At 33.9% G+C, this 19475-nt stretch overlaps 1 protein-coding gene across 3 annotated transcripts in view; it reads right to left on the bottom strand.

Moving 5' to 3' along the window:
- Positions 1–19475, bottom strand: part of Nmdar2 (glutamate ionotropic receptor NMDA type subunit 2) — a 597673-nt gene that overhangs the window by 45253 nt on the left and 532945 nt on the right. For all 3 annotated transcript variants that reach the window (XM_076778738.1, XM_076778739.1, XM_076778740.1), the window contains exons 10-11: positions 2732–2879; positions 1824–2007 (exon numbers count right to left, since the gene is read on the bottom strand). In XM_076778738.1, the coding sequence (XP_076634853.1) occupies positions 1824–2007; positions 2732–2879 (332 nt within the window). The remainder of the gene's footprint in view (positions 1–1823; positions 2008–2731; positions 2880–19475) is intronic.

Genomic DNA, 19475 nt, shown 5'->3' with positions numbered 1-19475 from the left:
AAAATGAAATCACAGCACGACCTGCCAAATGATCCTGTGGAACAATAAGGATCGAATATTGGGATATAAAGCGGAATCTATACATTTCTCGGACCTCTATTATGTGAATTTAAAAGTAACCATTATTTTTTCGTTAATTACAGTATTCAAAATTGTAGAAACACTTGATGTATAACAAAAAAAGAATGAGAAATAATTCTATTATGGCATTAAAATTCTGGTGAATTAAAACTTAGCTTGATATCAAATGAGAAGAAAATTGAATGATTTAATTTATTGTAGACATTTTTCAATTGTCATTAATCTTTTGTGGGTTAGGAATTCTTAAGAGTACTTCTAATGCTATAATCAATATTTTTTGGTAGGCTTACGTCAACTGCGAGTCGTGTTTATGACTGGGACTCGAGTAAGATGCTAAAAATTTAGTAAGTAAAACTGTCATTTAAGGTAAAATTTTTGTGCTTAATACATTTTGTTCTTAAAATATAAAAGTAATTTATAATTGATAACAAGTACATGTTCTAATACCGAGCGAAATTAAATAACAGCGTATAATTCCTGATTCTTTTTTGTAAAAACTTACTTTTTGTAAAAAGAAAAAGAATGCATGTGTAACACGTACGTAAATAAAACAAAACGGAACTAACTCTTCATTGACACGGTGCTGGAACATAGCGTAACTTTCAAAAGCAACAATAGTAAAATGAATGTGGGTTAGAGGCACATGTTAAATGACCATTATGGCAATGTAGTAGTCCTGCAAAGTTGTTAAAATTGGTGTTAACGTAATGAAAGTTCCGTGGTTTTCGATCAACGTTAAATAAAGTTAGAAAGTTATTCGACGTAACGAATGAATCTAAATATTAAAAATTAATACAGAAGTCTGTTAATGTCAAGAATTCATGGAATGAATTTATTGTGTCGTCACGAAATGCTTCCAAAAGTAATTTAATTTCACAACCTGAAAATTAGATCTACTACTAATAACAAGAGTTTCGCGTTATCTCATTAATTAGACCAAAACCGTAAAATTTTTTACGAGACCAAAACTTTGATTTCACATAATTGTAAATTATACGACTTAAAATTTGTCTTAGTACTTATTTTCGCAATCTTCCAAAAATTCATGAATCCTATTCAAATGTATTTCCTTTAATATTTAAACCTGAGAATTATTTGTTTTCAGTAAACGTTTGTCACTTATACAGGGTGGGCCGAAATTCGTAGTACAACCGGGCAAGGGGTGATTCTAGATGAAACAAATAAGAAAAAAATTTGAATAAAATTTTTTTATCTGTTTTCGAGAAAATCGATTTTACAGATTGTATGTCTTTGTGAACGATTTAGATCTCGTCCGTTCTTCTATTGCTGTTGCTTCCACCAGAGATAATGTTTACAAACATTATTTTTTACGTGATTAAAGCAGTACAAAGTGTTCCTACTGATAATTAATTTTTTATACTTTATTACTACTACCAAGTATTGTTGAAAATGTCCACCTCTTTGCTGCATGTACAAGTTTGTTCAACGAATTAATGATATCTGAATAAACTATGACTATCAATGGACGACAACTAAATGGTTCACAATGATAAATACATTTTAAAATCGATTTTCTCGAAAACGGATAAAAAAATGTTGTACCAAACTTGTTTCTTATTTTTTTCATGTAGAATCACTCGTTGCTCGGTTGTACTACGAATTGCGACCCTCCTTACACATGGATGACGTGGCAGTTATAGCGTTACATTCAGGAAACACAGTCATATATCTGAAATCAAGAGTTAGGCGCTTAGTTTATAAAATTGAGCATAAGCACTTACCAAGGAAGGCAGTAGGAGATATAATACCGGTTCTCTTGGCTACTACAATTGCGATTCCAGTTTCCATGTACGGTACAGTGAAATCAACTACGGCTTCCCTTTCAGAATTAATCATTAAAGACGTCATCACCATGTCGGTCTTGCGATTCACCAGGTCCGCAATTAGACCATTCCATTTCCCATTCTACGAACAAATAGTACGCGACAATGCCTTCTGTCCATATTTACGTTTAGTCCTTGCTACGAATCATACTCGCATGACGTTATAACGATCTATATCGATGACTCGATCAACGGCCATGATAAATTTAAACGCGTCGTTTACAAAATTAAGTCTGACGAGTATGCATACGAACGTAAATGCATAGACAGTTGAACGTGTGCATTTACTGGTGTCGGTACGGCACTCTAACGCTACGCCTTGAAAATCCATTGTCGATGCAAATAATGGGATACCGTTAATGGACGCAAGCGCAATTACGCGTGAAATTAATCTATATCGCTGTCGCGTCGATATCGCTTCACAGAATTAAAACCTCGAAGCTCGGATTAAATGGACTATGCCGATGACTGCATCGACGTTGAAACTTTCAAGACGCTCGTAACTCGCTATAGCGATTATTGAAAGTAAATCCTTTCTTCGAAGAATCAAGACCACCTACTAATTGGTTTTATAGGAAACGATCGCACGATCAATTAACGCTTATTCGGTTTCTTAATAAAACGCTTAAGCGTGAATTTCCAGAGAATGTTCCGAGAAGACTCTTCATAAGCTGAAGATGAATTTATTAATTGGAAGAATGTGGACAGCGTTGTACCAAAGAAGAAACCGCTCGTCGATATAATTTTGTCTGATAGCGAATGTTCGATAATTATCGTCTAGTACGAATAATAACGTTCGAATTTACCTCTAGCGTGCCCCACTTGCCATCTTCCACCCTAACGAGCTCGTAAGTAAACCCGATTTCTTCGGAGAACTTCTGAAGCAGATCGATGCAGAACCCGCTGCAACACTGGTAGAAGCTCTCGTTCTTCTGCGCCGATTGAATATCCATCCTGGAACATAGCAAACCCTGCAAATTAACTGTGTCAGTTACATGCTTTCGAAGATTATTTGTATGAAATTCCAAACACTGGTTTATGGTAGATATTGGAATTTGTGAATATTTCTCGATAAAACATTTCCAATTCTATATTTAAGTTTCCTTTAACTTACACAGACACGGTTAATCTGTATTATAAAACATATTGTCGTTAGCAGTAATTAACAGTATTTAGAAAACTAATTAATTAATGTAGAAAACTGTTCAATTTAGACATATATCTTGTAAAAATAGTACCTACACACGTACAAAATATTACTTGTATAATACATAAACCGCAACAATTGTGATTTTCTAAATCAATATAATTGAAAATACTGCAAAATAATGAATATACATAAATTTTCATATGATAATTTAATGATAAAATTTTGTTCTATAATATTCTATTTTCGAGATAATTGAATTAAAAAATTCGCTAGGTTCGCGATTAAATATGTTGTGGTTGGTATATCTGATCATTATTCACTACTTCTATTTGTGTTGATGCTCAAGTCCTATTGCTCACGTATTGAAAGGATTTTAAAAATTCTATTCTACCTCTTCGATTTATTTTTGCACGTAGAGAAAAGTATACGAATGGATAATATTCAAAAATGAAATAATGCGGAACATCATATACAATAGGACATCATATACAGGGTGTTCGGCTACCCCTGGGAAAAATTTTAATGGGAGATTTGAGAGGCCAGAATAAGACAAAAATCAAGAATACCAATTTGTTGATTGAGGCTTTGTTAAAAAGTTATTAATGTTTAAAGTTTCATGTATAGAACGACAATCTGCGAACAGCTGCTAGTGGTTCTCACTCACAAAACTGCAAGTAGAGTTTTTCGTGCTAAGTGAGAACCACTATCGCTCGCACGTAGTTGTTTGCAGATCGTTGTTCTACAGACGGAACTTTAAACGTTAATAATTTTTTAACGAAGCCTCAATCAACAAATTGGTATTCTTAATTTTCGTCTTGACCTCTAGAATCTCCCACTAAAATTTTCCCAGGGGTGGCCAAACAACCTGCATATATTATACTACATAGGTACATGAGACAATAGATTGAACTATGAACCATATTTATCACTAAATATTGATATTTGTATATTTGTCTTTCGAGAGTATTAGTTATTTAAAAAAAAAAAGAAAAAAAATAACAGCAACGTACCGATACTGAAGAAGCACTGGAAATATCGTATTATTCTGCTGAAAGGTTTTGAAAGAGATATGTGATAGTTAGAGCAATCGAAACTTTCTCTAAGTTTTAAACGCGTTTTTCTCGAAAACTTGTTTTCGTTTCATTTTGTAGTGATTGTAAAAAAACTGTTTAAATATCGCGTTAATTCGACAATCGAAAAACGTCGGTTAAACCATCGCGTGATCGAGAGAAAAACGGACCATTTCTTGTACGGTGTTGTTCCTTGTTTACGCGACATTCCAGAGGCTTCTCTGAGGCGTAATACGTTACGGGAACAATACCGCATAGAAAAACTCCGTATTTACATTCGATAACAGTTCCGCGATCGGCCCAGTAACGGTTCCAAGAGAACAGGTGTTACTACGCCGAAACGAAGAGAGGATTCAAAATTAATAAGAGACCAGACAGCGCTACGAGATGAAAATTTCCCCTCCCTCGTGGCCACGGTTAAGCAGGTATGTCTCAGGGGAACTCGCTATTTGGTTCTCGACGAGAGCGGACCTCATCGTCGACCTCGTCTGAAGTCGGAGACCAATTCTCGACAAGTTAGTTTTGTCTAACCTGTCGTAGAATCATGTGAACAAAGTTGCTCGGAATTGAGACTGCAGCGGATTTAAATAATCCTGCCCTTGAGTCAAAATATTCCGGCCATACGTTCACATGCAGAAATCGGTCACCGCGACGAACGAACCATTTTGGAAAGAAACAAAATCCAACTGATTTTCTTTCCACTTTACTCAAAAAGCAACCGATGGCTGAAAAGTACCAAATTTACACTTTTATAGTGATTGGTTACCGCCATCGGTGCTGAATAAACACGTATTGCTGTAATCAGTGGTCGTGTAGAAGTGGAAATGAATAAAATCAGCGTGATTATCTTTCCAAAGATTTAACCCGCAATCGGTGGCTGAGCATAATCAAATTTGCACTTAAATAGTGCTTGATTATCGCCACCGTTACGACGAAGAACACGGATTGCTGTAATCAGTGGTCGTGTTCGAGAACCGAGAGAATTTCTTGATTCTCTGCTTGGCTATTGCACGGTTCAAAAACCCAATCTATAGGGCAACTTTGTTGCATTCTCCCTGGGTTGGGTTCGTCGTTCAGTTCGTCGAAACAAAAGTTTGGGATAACACCAGATAGGGGCCTTATTTGGCATTCCCTGGGTAAATATCTCGGCTGGTTTCGACCTGCTCGAGCGTGAGTTCCAGATCGTCAGTGGGTACGGACACTCGACGTAGAACTATGTTCAAAGGGCACCGTGGTGTTAGAACCTTAATAATCAGTCGCTTCTGCGCAGTTAAGGCTCTGCATCACACCGGTCCCGTACGGACCAGGGAACGGCGAGGGACCGCGGAGTTGACAACTTTTGGAGCCTTACAACCTCCACTTGTTGTCCTCTCCTGCAAAAACCAAGCCTGCAGCAGTGGGAAGATCGAGATTAGAATCTCGTCTTCCCCATCTGCAATTCAACGTTTCCAAAATCTGAAACGTTGAAATAATAATACAGTCCACTAACACAGTTGTGTATCGCTGTGTAAGAATCCCGCTCCTGTTTACCATAAACGGAAGAAGGAGCGTGTAGATTAGAGCGAGTCAGACAACGCACCGAGCGTTGTCAGGTATTAACCGCCGGATTTCGGTATTTCTTTTGATTACAGAAGACCGAGACGAGAGCCGTAGGGGCCAACGGCGGCGCAGGTTTTTTTTCCCGAGCCATCAGCTCGGGGTTTTTTCCTGCAATTTTTTAAATAATAAATAAATTTAATTTCAATTTTTATTTTTCTTCATTTTTTTAGTTTATTTTCAATTTTATTTTGTTTAAATAAACGGCCTGTGTCCGGTGGACCAGGCGAAGGAAATTTTTAAATGTACAATTCACTTTCCCACACAATTCCAATCCCTCGAAATTCGGACACCCCGTTAAAGGGTGAGAGATCGGGTCAGGGGAGAAAACCCCCCACCAGACCGACTCGCACCTATTTTAACAAAGAGGTTCAGATTGACCTGAAATTTTTGTTACACACGTAAAAAATGTTCCTTTATGCACTAGACTTCAGTATGAATCTGTAAAAACTTCTAATATCCAGAAAAAAAAATTTGTAAAGCAAGTTTTTTTACCTTAAAATCTTCATTTTCCGTATTTAATGCGCTATTTTCATAATTTTGATTTTTATTAATATTTAAATAGGTTCAGTGCAAAGCAGGGATTATTCCGAATATCTTGCCGTTTGGTACATTCGATTCGTTTCATCTGGAAAGAGGAATCATTGCAAAATAAAAATAATTTGTATTTATTTAAGTGCTCGCTACATGATTGTTTGACAAGATTTTGCAATAAAAAATTTGTATTCGTATACATTTTAAGCTTTCAAAATATAGTAGCAACCCTCATCACCGTCTTCGAGTTGTCGATAATGGCTTTATTATTTTGATCACTAGACTGCTTAATTATCTACAATTAGCCAGGCTAGTACGAAATAAGGCACAAAGGAATTCATTTTTACAGCGCAGATATTGGAAATCTAAAAATTGATTTATTATTTTTATGTCATGAATGTAATTATAAGGTTTAAAAAACAGTTTTTCAAGGAATATGGATCCTTCTTGATTAAAATAAGACAATAAATGTTGCGTATTGTGAATAGCTTTAAAAATAGTAAACCTTACATTCAATGTGTTTTTTCTTGGCTTTAGAACCCCATTACCATTACCATTCGTGTCACTTGCAACATCACTAACAGATTATAGAAATGAACACAAGAGGAAGAGAGAAAGAAAATGAAATTACAGAAATGTTATTGTTTTTTAATGAAAACTGGTACGGTTCACAGTTGGGTATCAATCGATTAATCTCATTGGAAATATAAAATTATTAAATATGGTCTTTAGACTTCATCACAGTTTCTAAATTATGTGTGTATGTCTTATTGTGCCGATTATCCGGAATGTCCGATTAACATTTATTCTTTTATTTCCTAATCTTGAGATAAACTCCTTCAAAGTGGAACAAAATGTTAAGAAGATCATCAAATTGTAAGGGGATCCTTGTAAGAAGGCTTCAATCTTCGACTTCGTGATGGTTTTAATAAGTTATTCGATGGTCAACAATGGTTGGATTATGGTCATAGATGGTCAACAATGAGGTTGGCAACAAGGTTAGCGATCCAGTGAAGACCAAGAAAATGCCAAGATGTAGGGCCAATGAAATACATTCACTATTGTAGAAGTCATGGTCTTTTAAAAATTAAAATATTTTTATGGGGGGTTTCTCACTTTATGGGGTTAAGAAACAACTTTACGAACATTCTTAAAATTTCTAAATATTTTTCACTAACATACGTGTTGTTTGTATATTGAAACATTAAAATTCACCGATCAGTTCAGGAGTTATGATTTTTTTATGTGCATATACGCATGAAATTTCAGGGAAACATTTCTGGCCGTGCATTATATGTATTTTTGATAAAGAATTTTTTTTCTCGAAAGTGCATAAGATTTCGAGTGTATGTGTTTTGACAAAAAATAACTGAAATTGATCCCTGCATTCAAAAATAATTTTTTCAGAATAATTTGAAATTGTTTAATTTCATCGAAAAACTGCATCTATCTCCTGTCGATTTTTCTTTAAAATTTATTATCACATTAGTGTGTATAAGTGGAGAGTATAAGTGTGAATGCTGGTTCAGTGAGGACTGATTCATAGAGGATGGCAATCACTAATTTGCCAATCGAGTCACCACCCATAATAGACTCATAGAGATTTAAGAATCTCCTGGACTGGACGAGTTAGAATTTGCAAGAAACCGTTGAGCTCTACTTTAAGATAATTAGGACATTGGACATTTTCTTTTAAAGTTATTTGTCCATATTTATATCATAGAATTTAATAAATAAATTATATTGTGCTTGTAAATAAAATTTTGTCTATTTGCTAAATAAATCAGCTTTACGAACATTGTGGGAGCCAATCTTATTTGTTTCCACGGATGTAGTACAGAATAGATGTTGCATGCAATGCTTTGCAATGCTTCTTTCTGTCAAACGGATTGGGTCACCATCAGCGGGAAACGCTGTCACTGTCGATATTTCATGTGATGCCTACATTCGTAAGAGTTATAGTATATCGTATACCTCGTATGTGATGTCTCGTTCGTTTTATATTCTCAAAATTGATTCGATTTCCGTTGAGACAGTTGCAGGAAGGATTAACCCCTTGCCGTACAATAACGAGTCTGATACGTCACAAGTTCTTGATGTCAAGTTTCACAATCACTACACTCGTCATCAAGTTTTATACATTAAAATGAATACATTTTTGCATTCACCATGTATTCGTAAAACTAATCTATTCTTTTTCGTGGCCATGCCTTGTACGAATAAATTTGAACAAAATAAAATAGTATACGTTTGAAAAATTATTTGGAATTAAATCGTACGTCAAGAGGTTAACTTTGCATTGTGTTTCGCCGAGTTGTGCAATCTAGGCGCATTGTTAGGTCAGGCCACACCTGCATGTGCCAGTCCTGATGACTATCGTGACACATTTGTAATTGCAGTTGGCAAACAACAGTCAACATAATTAGAACAGTGAATATAATTACGATTACACTTGCACTAATACACTGCTTCCTTGCGAATATATGGAGTCCAACTGTAGATCATTCGTACTAATTGGCTGACAAAACCCAGTAATCAGTTCTTACTAATAGTAGATTGATTGGAAGTTTCGTAATTTAAGTGTAGTTTCATTTTATCGCCAACTGTTGATTTTCCAAATTCGTGTTAAATTGCTACAGTTTCACAATTTCCTGATTTATTGCTTCGTGTTTCGTTTCTATCGAAACGCTGGGCGTATGATTTATATCGCAATAGATTTTAATGGGAATCTGTACAAGATTTGTTTCAATGACCGCAAGTCACCTGTCCAAATATATCCTAATTAGTCGAGCGTAGCGGGCGTCATTGCCGAATATAGTTAGAGGGAAACTATCTCTAATGACGGTTGTGTTAGAGGAATGAAGAAACAGTTCCTCTGACATTATTATGCTGGAGTGTAGCTACGAACATGGATGCTGTTCGTAGGATATTATAACAACAGCCGCTAGGATATAACCCAGCCTGTACAAACTTACGGCGTACAAAGATTTGTAATAAACAAGTAATATTATAACTGTATTAAATGCAGACACTCGTGTGTAATAGAATTATATTAAAGGGTATAGCCAAATAAGCATAATAAAACTGTAAAAACGTAAGCGTGGTCACGTGATAACTTCAATATAAAATTGACATTTTTAAGCTTTTTTAATTGTTTGCTTTTTGCAGTCAAAAATTCAGAAAGTGTACGCCTTCAGGTAGAATGTCCATGATTTTTTTCATAATTTTTTATTTGATACAACAACAAAAAAATTTGAGCTTAAACTGGGAATTACGTTTTGCCTTATAATTACCTTAATAATAGGGGTAGCGAACCTATTTTACCATATTTATTCGGCTATAACCTTTGTTACACAATTGAAATCAATGATAAGCTTATCTTAATGCGGTAATGAAAATATACGTGATTATGCTTCTTGTATACGACCGCACAATTAAAAATAAGCTCACGTTCCTTTCCCTCGCACCCCAACTTAATCTTTTACAATCGATTGGGTTTGGACACACAGAAGTGCATTGTAAAACTATCCTTAACAAAATTTCAATAACACGATTTGCCGGCTAGCTTACTATGGATTAATTTCAAATTGAAACAAATAACATTGAACAGTTTCTTCAGTATTTTATACATTTATTGATATTCAAAATTTTTTGATTCTAATACAATGGTTATAAAAAATATTAGTACAGTAATCAATTCTAACAAAAACTTTATAGAACTTTGTTTATTACAAAAAAATGTATATGTATTTTTAGAAATCTCAAGAATAAATTTCATTAAAAATAAATTGTTTATTTATACAAATTTGTTATGTATTAAATGTTCTTTATGTATGAAAATGAACAGTCTTTGTTATAAAATTAAAAGTATACGAATAGCTATTTTTCGTATATTTTCGACCATATTCAAAACTTTTGTTAATATTTTAATAGATAATGTATGTAAACAATTTATTTTAAATGAAATTTGTTCTTGAGATTTTTAAGAATATGTATGCATTTCTTTGTTGACATTTTTTTTTTAATAAATAAAGTTTTATAAAATTTTTGTAGAAATTGACAGCTGTACAAATTCTTTTTATACCGACTGTATGTCGACAAAAAATAGAAGGAAAATAATTAATGACGAATTACGAAAGGAATGAGAAATTGAAAATACATTGAACAAGAATAACAATGATAGAACAAAATTAAGTATATTTTTTTATTTCGTTTAAAAAGTGGTCCTAATGTACGCTAGGTATCATAAAATAATAGTGATTACTAAATCACACAAAATGTTTCCATATGATATTATTCTACTCTTGCTCAGAGCAGGTTTGGAGCTTGGCCGAATTACTTGAGCCACCGTTATGACTTTATCGTTTAAAGTCTGCCAAAATTTAAATTTTAATAGAATCATGCAAGCATCTGTCAGGACAACTACATAGACATAAACATAAAACACATTTCGACGAAATGAAATTTTGGAATCTCCAATTTAATTATTTTGGACAATATTCAACCACGTTAATTGAGGCAACGTATACAAAGTGATAAATGCATTGATTCGATAAACTTAGCGTAAACTTAGGAAGTAAATGTGTAAAAGACTGTGTGTACATCACGTAGAGGTGAAGTTCTTTCATTTATAGGTTCTGTATTTTTGTTCGCGTCATAAAACTTTATAACGTTTTTAGAAGTTGTTAAATCTTTGCCGGGCACGTTTAACAGATTCCGGTGAATCGGTAGTTTAGTTTTAAAGAGTAGACCGTCGTAGGTATTTTAAGCTTTAACAAAGTACAATCCGTACTTCTCCGTTTAACAAATCATTCACGCGTTCGTGTTTGCTCTATTAACGAAAAATTGTTGTTAAAAATTCAAAGGATCTATTACAATTTCACCAACCAGATAATTACTACGTTGTTAAAGCTTAAAATGCAATGCAAAAATTTTGCAAGATTACAAGGAATTAAAACTTTCAAATAATGTACAACTAATACTTTACAGTAACACCTTGGGTCTTTCTTAAGTGCATTATTGCATTATTCAAAAACTGTGTATTTAAACTTTTCTTTAAGATTTTGTCCTTACGTTGGTTATCTCATTCGCATTAAAATTACCTTTGTAATCTTATTTTGATTATTATGTTCTATTACTTTGTATACAAATAGGACTCCCCGTTTATTGAAGAAATAAAAATGAATTCTTTAAATTAATAAATTTTTTAGAAAACACAACCTATTAGATAAAATTTAAGTGACTAAATTGTAAAAGATGATATGGAAATTTACAAATAATATGATTAACACTAAACCTACCGCGAACAGTCAAATGACCATTTTTAAAATTTCTTTAGAATTTCTAACAGACAATATGTATACGTGCAATGAATTTTACAATATTCACTTTTATTCTTATTGTTTGTTTTCTGAGAAAAATATGTAGTCTGTCTTGCTTACCACGAACGGTCATCTGACCGGTTAAATGATTTATATTTCAATTGGACAAAATTTGGTACCAAATTCTAGTTAGTTTCCGATGTAAATAGGAAATATATGTATAGCAATGACGAAAGGAGAGAATCTTCAGTTTCCACTGTCTTAGAACAGTCTAGTTAAATTTTAGACGCGTGCAGTTTTGAAACTACTCATGTTTTCTGCACAACTGAGTCATTGTTGGAAGCGGTAAACCTTCCCCTTTAAAATGGCTTTTTTCTTATGTCGATCCGATTTTCCATTTCAGAGGTATCGTAATTTATGTAAAGTGGTAATTATTCAATTTCCACTATTTCTTGGTCCGTCTTACGTACAATAGCCTATTAAAGCGTATTAAAAATACTAAAACTTTAGACGCGTGCAGTTCTAAAACTACTAGGCGGCAAAGCCTCTCCTTTAAAATGGCTTTTGAATTATGTGGATCGGACTTTCCGTTTTGGAGATATCGCAATTTATGTAAAAGGTAATTTTTTGTTTAATTCGACTATCGCTATCTCCGTCTGACGCGTGGTGTTGGACCTCTCTTTCTCGTACATGACTCATGACCGAGTGGCCGAGTGACCTAGTTTCAAGGAGCATGTGCTGGTCAACAACCTTGACAAGGCTGTAGTAAGAAAGTAAACAAACGCTTCGAATCCTTATATGTATCTCCGTAACTAGTCACCGCATCGACTTGAAACTAAAATTGCTATATCTCCGGAACTAATAAAGCTATCGACTTGTTCGAACGCTCGTTTTAAAGGGCATTTTATCCTCTATCCAGTAACTATATCAGCTACTATAATTTTTGCTGTCTTCTATGTTTATTTTCAGATTTACTTTGACGCTACATACTCAAAGTAGTTTCAGCAATTCCTATTGATTATACAACTGATGTATGATAAAACTGGATCATAAATTATTTATTTAATTGAAGATGAATTTAAATTTAAATACAGGATGTTTGCATAATTACTAGCCAGCACTTTTTCTTAAATAGTTGTTTTTTCTAGAACTAACTACGGCATCGACTTGGAACAAAATTCATTTTCAAGGGCGTTTTACCTTCTATCCGACGAAAATTAAAAAAATTTGTAACACAAAAGAGAAGGATATCTTACGAATAAGCATCAAAACACAACTTTCTATACGTATAATGCAAAAATTAGAAGTACATTGCCTCGTAAAAGAGAAAAAGGAAGACTGGTCATTTGACCGGTCATGGTAGGAACAGGTATACATGCAATGTCGGTAGGTATAGTGTTAAAAGAAATAATATGGATATGTTACATGACAGTTGTATATTCAATAACTAGTGTTTTGGGAACTGAGAAATTATGCAATAGTTTGCAATTTCTCTTTCGTAAATCTACTTTTCTACGTTTTAACAAAGAATCTTTAAAAGGGAGCACACATACAAAATTTTTAATGCAAAAGTCTTACAACTCTGAAATTCTTCTCATCTAAAATGCCTCTTGGCAAATGTGTGCTGAACTACTTTCCAAATTGAAATTTCATTTCACGGTAATTCCAGAAATGTGATTCGAATCTACCAGGTACCGCATGAGAGTTTCACCAAAGTTCTCCGGTTGATGGATAGAAGCAGAGTGTTCGAAAAGTGCTTCAACGACACTTGATTAGAGTTGAAAATTTCTTTCTTCTTGGTGTTGTGCTTTCACGAAGAAAGGTGTACGCGTTGCAATTTATTTCGAAGTATTTGTGCAAACTGTCGTTGTTGAAAAACAATCGCGCCAATTTTCTGACAGCATTCTTATCGCGAACTACGAAAATCAGCATTTAGGTTTCTGGTTTCTTATTTCGTGTATTTGATCGCTGTTTCTGTGTAATTAGCTCTCCGTCCACTTTTATCGCGGAACATGAAAAGCAATTACCTTTTTTTTCTGTTGGCGCTCTGCCATATCGTGCTCACTTAAAGAACAAAAAGATTCTATCGCCATTGCGCTCTTTATTTCCAGAGAATTGTTTCTCTCACCACCAAGATAATACTTGACACTTAAGAGTTGGATAATGAAGACATTATAGGTAGAAATAATTGTTAATTAGTCGGAAAGAGAGGTGTAAATGATTTCAAATTTTTTTCTGAGATAAGAAAAGCTGTACTCCAGATAAATTAGATGCGAGAATATCCAAAATCGAAAATATGTCCAACCAAAATTGTATTCTATAATATTGTCAAAAAGTTCTAAAAAATGAAACAAGCCGTCAATCCACACGATACTTTTATTGGTAGAATCACTTATATCTATGAAACCATTTGTGAAACGAAATTTCAAGTTATTATTAGTACAAGTTTCAATTTTAAAAAGAAAAGCGTAGCATCTCTGGATCTCTTTGCCATAGAAAAGAGATTAATTATTGTGTACTCTATGTATGAATTAAAATGAGATAATATGTTACACATAATAATAATAACTTCGAAAATATTATGTCTGAAGTAATGTTTTTAATTTATGTATAATGTTGTAAATATCTTACAATGTAGAAATTATTTTTACAGCTAGAAAGTATACAAAATAATACTATGAAAGAAAAACATTGTTTTGTAAATAAACCCTTAATAACTCACCCTTGGGAAATTATCAAATATTAAAAAAGTGGTTAGCAAAGCACCAACTTTGACAGAAACGATTGTCTTCGAATATATTTATACAAGTATCGTTATTACAGATCTGTTCTGTATTATTAATTTTGTCACAAGTGAATGTCTGCTAATCTAACAAATAAAATTAAACATCACTATGCTCTCATCTTTCAACTATATGTTAAAGATAAGAAATTGAACGTATCAATATTTCAAATATAAAACGTCAGTATTTTCTCGTATGGCTGGGTCATGTATCAAATAACATGACAAGTAAAGAATCAAACTGAATAGGTTCTGTACGATTCTGATTAATAGAGCTTGAGTCCTTTCAAATGCGTCTTGTTTCATATTAGTGCATGCATGAACAGATATTCCATTACGGTAATAATATCTATTCTCCAATATCGACCAGAGATGATGTCGTCTATGCAATATTATTTTCGATGTAAATACGTTTAAACTGAAGTAAAGAAGTTGAAATTGATATATTGTCTACATAGATATAACTTAATGACAGGTATAATTGCAATTGTAAAAGTATTTAGTCGCATTTACGAAGTAGTAATTTACACTGTCACTGAACAGGTGTATGCTTGGCGAAGCACAAGCGATTCGTCCAAAATTTGGTTATTGACATGAAACCGAAACTGCCATCTTGAACTGACATTTCCAGAAGTTTGTCAGGATGTAACAGTAATCGTTGAACTTTGACAGAGTTTAGTGAAAGCACATAGAACCTCAACAAATCTCGTTGTTAAACTCGGCACAATCCCATCTAACCACATTGGTCTAGAATGAACTCCTAAGCCCTAGTGTTGCTAAGACGATATCCAATAATGTCTGAGATGCAACAGAGTCTATAATGTCAAGGGGGGTTTAGTAGATTCGATTAGAGCTAGGCAAGTTTAGCAGGAATAAGAATATCCAACCAGATCCGTTCAAATTCAAAATGGTTCGACGATATCGATGTCATTCTAACGTGACCGTACAAGGTTTAATGTAACGTGACACAGTTTGAAGAAGTGTGACAGGATGCAGAATATCTAGAGGCAATTGTAGAATTCTGGTCTAGCTTGACGAGGTTGCTTTTAGTCTAATGAAGTCATTGCATGTTCGATGTTATTTAATAGAGTTTGAAGAGGTATGATATAGCTTGTTAAGTTTTATTTCAGTCAAATAGAATCACGAGAGATATTTGAAGAGGTCAAGTTTATGGGAGTTGGTGTAATCTGAAGACGTACAGTAGAGTCTAAAAGAGCTGAAAAAAGTTTGAAGACATCTAGAAAGATTTGAATAGAAGTCGAATAGAATCTTAAAATAACTCTTCTGGAAACAAAGATCACACGAGGTTTAATTGTATCTAAGAAGGCTCAATTAATTCTAAAGTGGTTAGATGAGATCTGGATGTGTCTGAGATAAGATAGTGTTTGACAAAGTTTTGTTGGACATAGACAACAGAGTATATCGAAAAATGGTGTGCAGATGGATTTATCTAAATTCAACAGTCTGACGGAGTTTTGGTGCAATCAAAGATATTCAACCGTATTCAACCATTCTGCTCAGGAACAATTTATATTTAATCCAGTGTTTAATAGTTAGATTTGTATTTATTGGAAATCCATTGTTTTCTGATTTTATGCATGTCTGAAACCATCCTGATTGAAAACGAGGATACAGTCATAATCTGTGTTAATTATCTTAGGTTTGCACGTTAGGTGAGCAGTTTTGATCGATTAATTATTCGTGTCGATAATATTTAATATCTTTTTCCTGATTTACAATGTGCTTATTGTTTAGCATTTAATTAAAATTGCAGTCACAGAGTCAATTTGTACGATGGTTTTCTACAAAATTTCATACGAAAATGTGTTACACTGGACGGTTACATTTGTACTCGCGAATAAACCAACAACTGAGCAATTTAATCAATGTAGTTGGATAAGCACTTAATCGCTATACTGAACGGATACTTGTTTCTAGGTTAACGTTTATGTACCACTTTCGTAGTAGTTCGTATAGAACTGTGTCGTAAACTTCAAAGAAGGCTGATTGCGTAAAAGGAAAAAGTTGCCTCAAACTTCGTAAATGTCGAATACATCGAAGTACTTGCGTTAACAGCGGAACCTATAGATTGCCGTTGAAACGTCCGGGTTGAAGACGCCATGAACTTTAGGCAATAAAATCAGATTGTTAATACATCGCGAAGACGCGTCTCTTTTGCAAACCTTTATTTTCTGAAGTGGGGGACATTTTAATATCCCACGCTTCAAGCCTAAGGGTAATAATTGCAGGAATATTTTCTGTCATTAGTAAAATCTTTAAAAGTGTTAAATGAATATCAGTAAATTCCATCTACAGTTAAAAAATAAATTTAGACATCTACATACTATTATGGCAAAGAATCGTCTTGGAGAATACAATTTCTTGTAGATTTAAAATGTTGTTTGATATTGGTGACCATTTATAGAAAAAGAAATCTAGGCGATTTGAGTTTCTGTAAATTCAACCGTGGAGTTTTAACACGCTGACAGAAGTTTTTTATTTTTCCAACGCCCGATAAAAATGTTCAAACATCGTTCTCTGTGAGATAAGATCTGAAAAGAATTACTTCTTTTCGCGGTTGTTCAGTCAAGTCAGCATGCTCTTGATTCAACTAAAAGTGAACTTTCTTCATTTTCTTTGTTAGAAGTGCCTTTTCCCTGATCCTTTCGGTGCTCAATCTCACTCGAACGAATCAATCCCTTACAGTTGGACTGGATATTACGCGTTCAAAGGTTCTTCCCACTCGCATTTTAACTTCATTGAACGTCTATTTTATGAGAAAATTCATTTCAGTACTTAATTATGTGCAGGGATGAAACATCTCTGCTGATTCATTTTTTTGATCCAATTCAAATTTTCTGTCTTTTTATGTGTTTTTAACAATTGTAGAACGTTCAAATTCAACCTTCGCTGCAATTTTCACGTATGTATACAAAAACTGCTTTACAATGCGTCAATTCACACAAACAATGTCGACAAATTTGAAAAAAGTAAAAGTTTTTTAGAAGTTACTTTAGTTTTTAAGAACAACGTTACTTTATTTAAATAATTCTCGAGACACTCAACAATATTTAAATAGGATTCATCGATTTCAACAGAGAAGTAGGAATTCGGAAATTTTTGAGTCTCGCAAAAGAAGAGTTCGCGGGACAAAAATAATCACTGGGCATAAATTAAATGTTTAAGCGGCTCGATAAATGTTTGCAGTAATGCATGTATTTAACCTGAATATTTTCGATGGTGATCGTACGATAAAATAAAAATGAGAACCCTCGCGCGTTAAATACAGATTCGATATTTCGGTACTTTTCCAGCTGGAAAAACTGTTCTTCGATATCCATTTTCCAATTTTACAGGAGACCCTTTGTGGTTTCCCCGAGGTGCTTCCTGCCTTCGCATTCCGCGTCATAGACGGAAACACAACTCTGTGGTTAAGCATGTATCGAGTTACTTCCTCTTTCCATTTCTGCGCCGTTTTCCGAGCTTCTCTACGACACCAGTCGCATCGAGGACCATTTTTATTCGATACACAGAGATCACATTCATAGTAGATCAGATTCGCGTATACCACTGATACGACTGGACTTTTAAGAATTCTTTATCCCAGAATACGATTCTAAACAATGCGGTTGATTCTAAACACGCACAAAACAAATCTCGAAATTCATGCACGAACTGATTTTCGCTGGTTGAGTGATTTTGCTTAACCATCCAAATAAAAATTTCTATCCTTTCCGCTACAAACGTGACCAAATAAATACAACCATTAGGTTTAAAATATTTTTGGTTTACGAGTCAATATCTTGCAAACTATTGCACTTGGCCTAAATTTTTATAATGTCTAATATGCAATAAACGATTTTAATGCGATGATTTTGTCTGACTGAGTGGTTTTGTTCGACCATTCGAATAAAATTTCTATCCTTTGCGCTACAAACGTGACCAAACGAATACAACCACAAGGTTTAAAACATTCTTGGTTTACGAGTCAATATCTTTCCAACTATTGCATTTCACTAAATTTTTATAATGTCTAATATGCAATAAATGATTTTAATACGATGATTTTCACATTCGTGGTCTGTGTTTGAAGTTAATAATGCAAGTTAGGAATAATGAAGTTCCTAAATGAGAAAAATGTTAATCTATAGTCATAGTTTGGAAGTAATCTCGACATGAACTTCCTAAGTGTGCAATACTTAAAGTTATACCGATGAAAATTACGGTAATTACTTACCATAAACGACCTTAAATATTTCAATGACCTTGAAGTATTTAAGTAAAATTCATGCTCGGCAATTTAAACAATAAAGATTGCATCTAGAGTTTGCCTCGTCGATGGAATATCTGAGTTTAGTGAAATGTATAGAATGAAATGAACGATGCCCTGATTGCCCGTGGATTCGAATGACCGCATGATTGTCTCCCATACGTATCATAGAATTCATGAAATAATCCCAGCTCTTGTATTTCATATCTCATCGTAATATGACATTGATGATTCATCACTACCTATATTGATGCGACAAACAATTTCTCTCGTTACACGTGATTCACTCTGCTGTCTCTCGTACAATGAGGATAATCCTGGGATTTAGAAGTACATAGATATCAACGAGCGTTTCAAACGCGAATGTTCTTTCATTTTCGTATAATTTATACGAGGGATTTTAGATATCCACAAAACATTACATTGGATTTGTATTTTATTGTCTGTGTCATACAATGACGGAAAATGAAGAGTAAACGTCGAAGACTGAGTCTAATTTCCCCTAAATGTTTCAAATTTTATCGACCAGTAAAAATCTTTGTTTAAATTCATCGTTTCAACTTCAACCAAAAGATATAAATAGATTATAATAAGGTTACAGTAGAACGTCGATTATTAGAAATAATATTCAAAATTGTGGGTGGATCAATCGAATAACCACAGTTGATTGTTAAATATTATATTATGTAATACAGGAACAATTTACTCGCATATAGCACTGTCACTTCAATTTATTCTGGAACAGTTCTCTCTCTCTCTTACGTCACTCGTCTTGTCACTCTTGATGGTTGCTTTACAGTAGTCGTTACACACTCGTCTCGCTCTCA

This window comes from Colletes latitarsis, chromosome 11, assembly GCF_051014445.1.
Source record: "Colletes latitarsis isolate SP2378_abdomen chromosome 11, iyColLati1, whole genome shotgun sequence".
NCBI lineage: Eukaryota > Metazoa > Arthropoda > Insecta > Hymenoptera > Colletidae > Colletes > Colletes latitarsis.
Note: the sequence above shows the minus strand (reverse complement) of the source record. Positions and strands in the feature narration are given on the sequence as shown.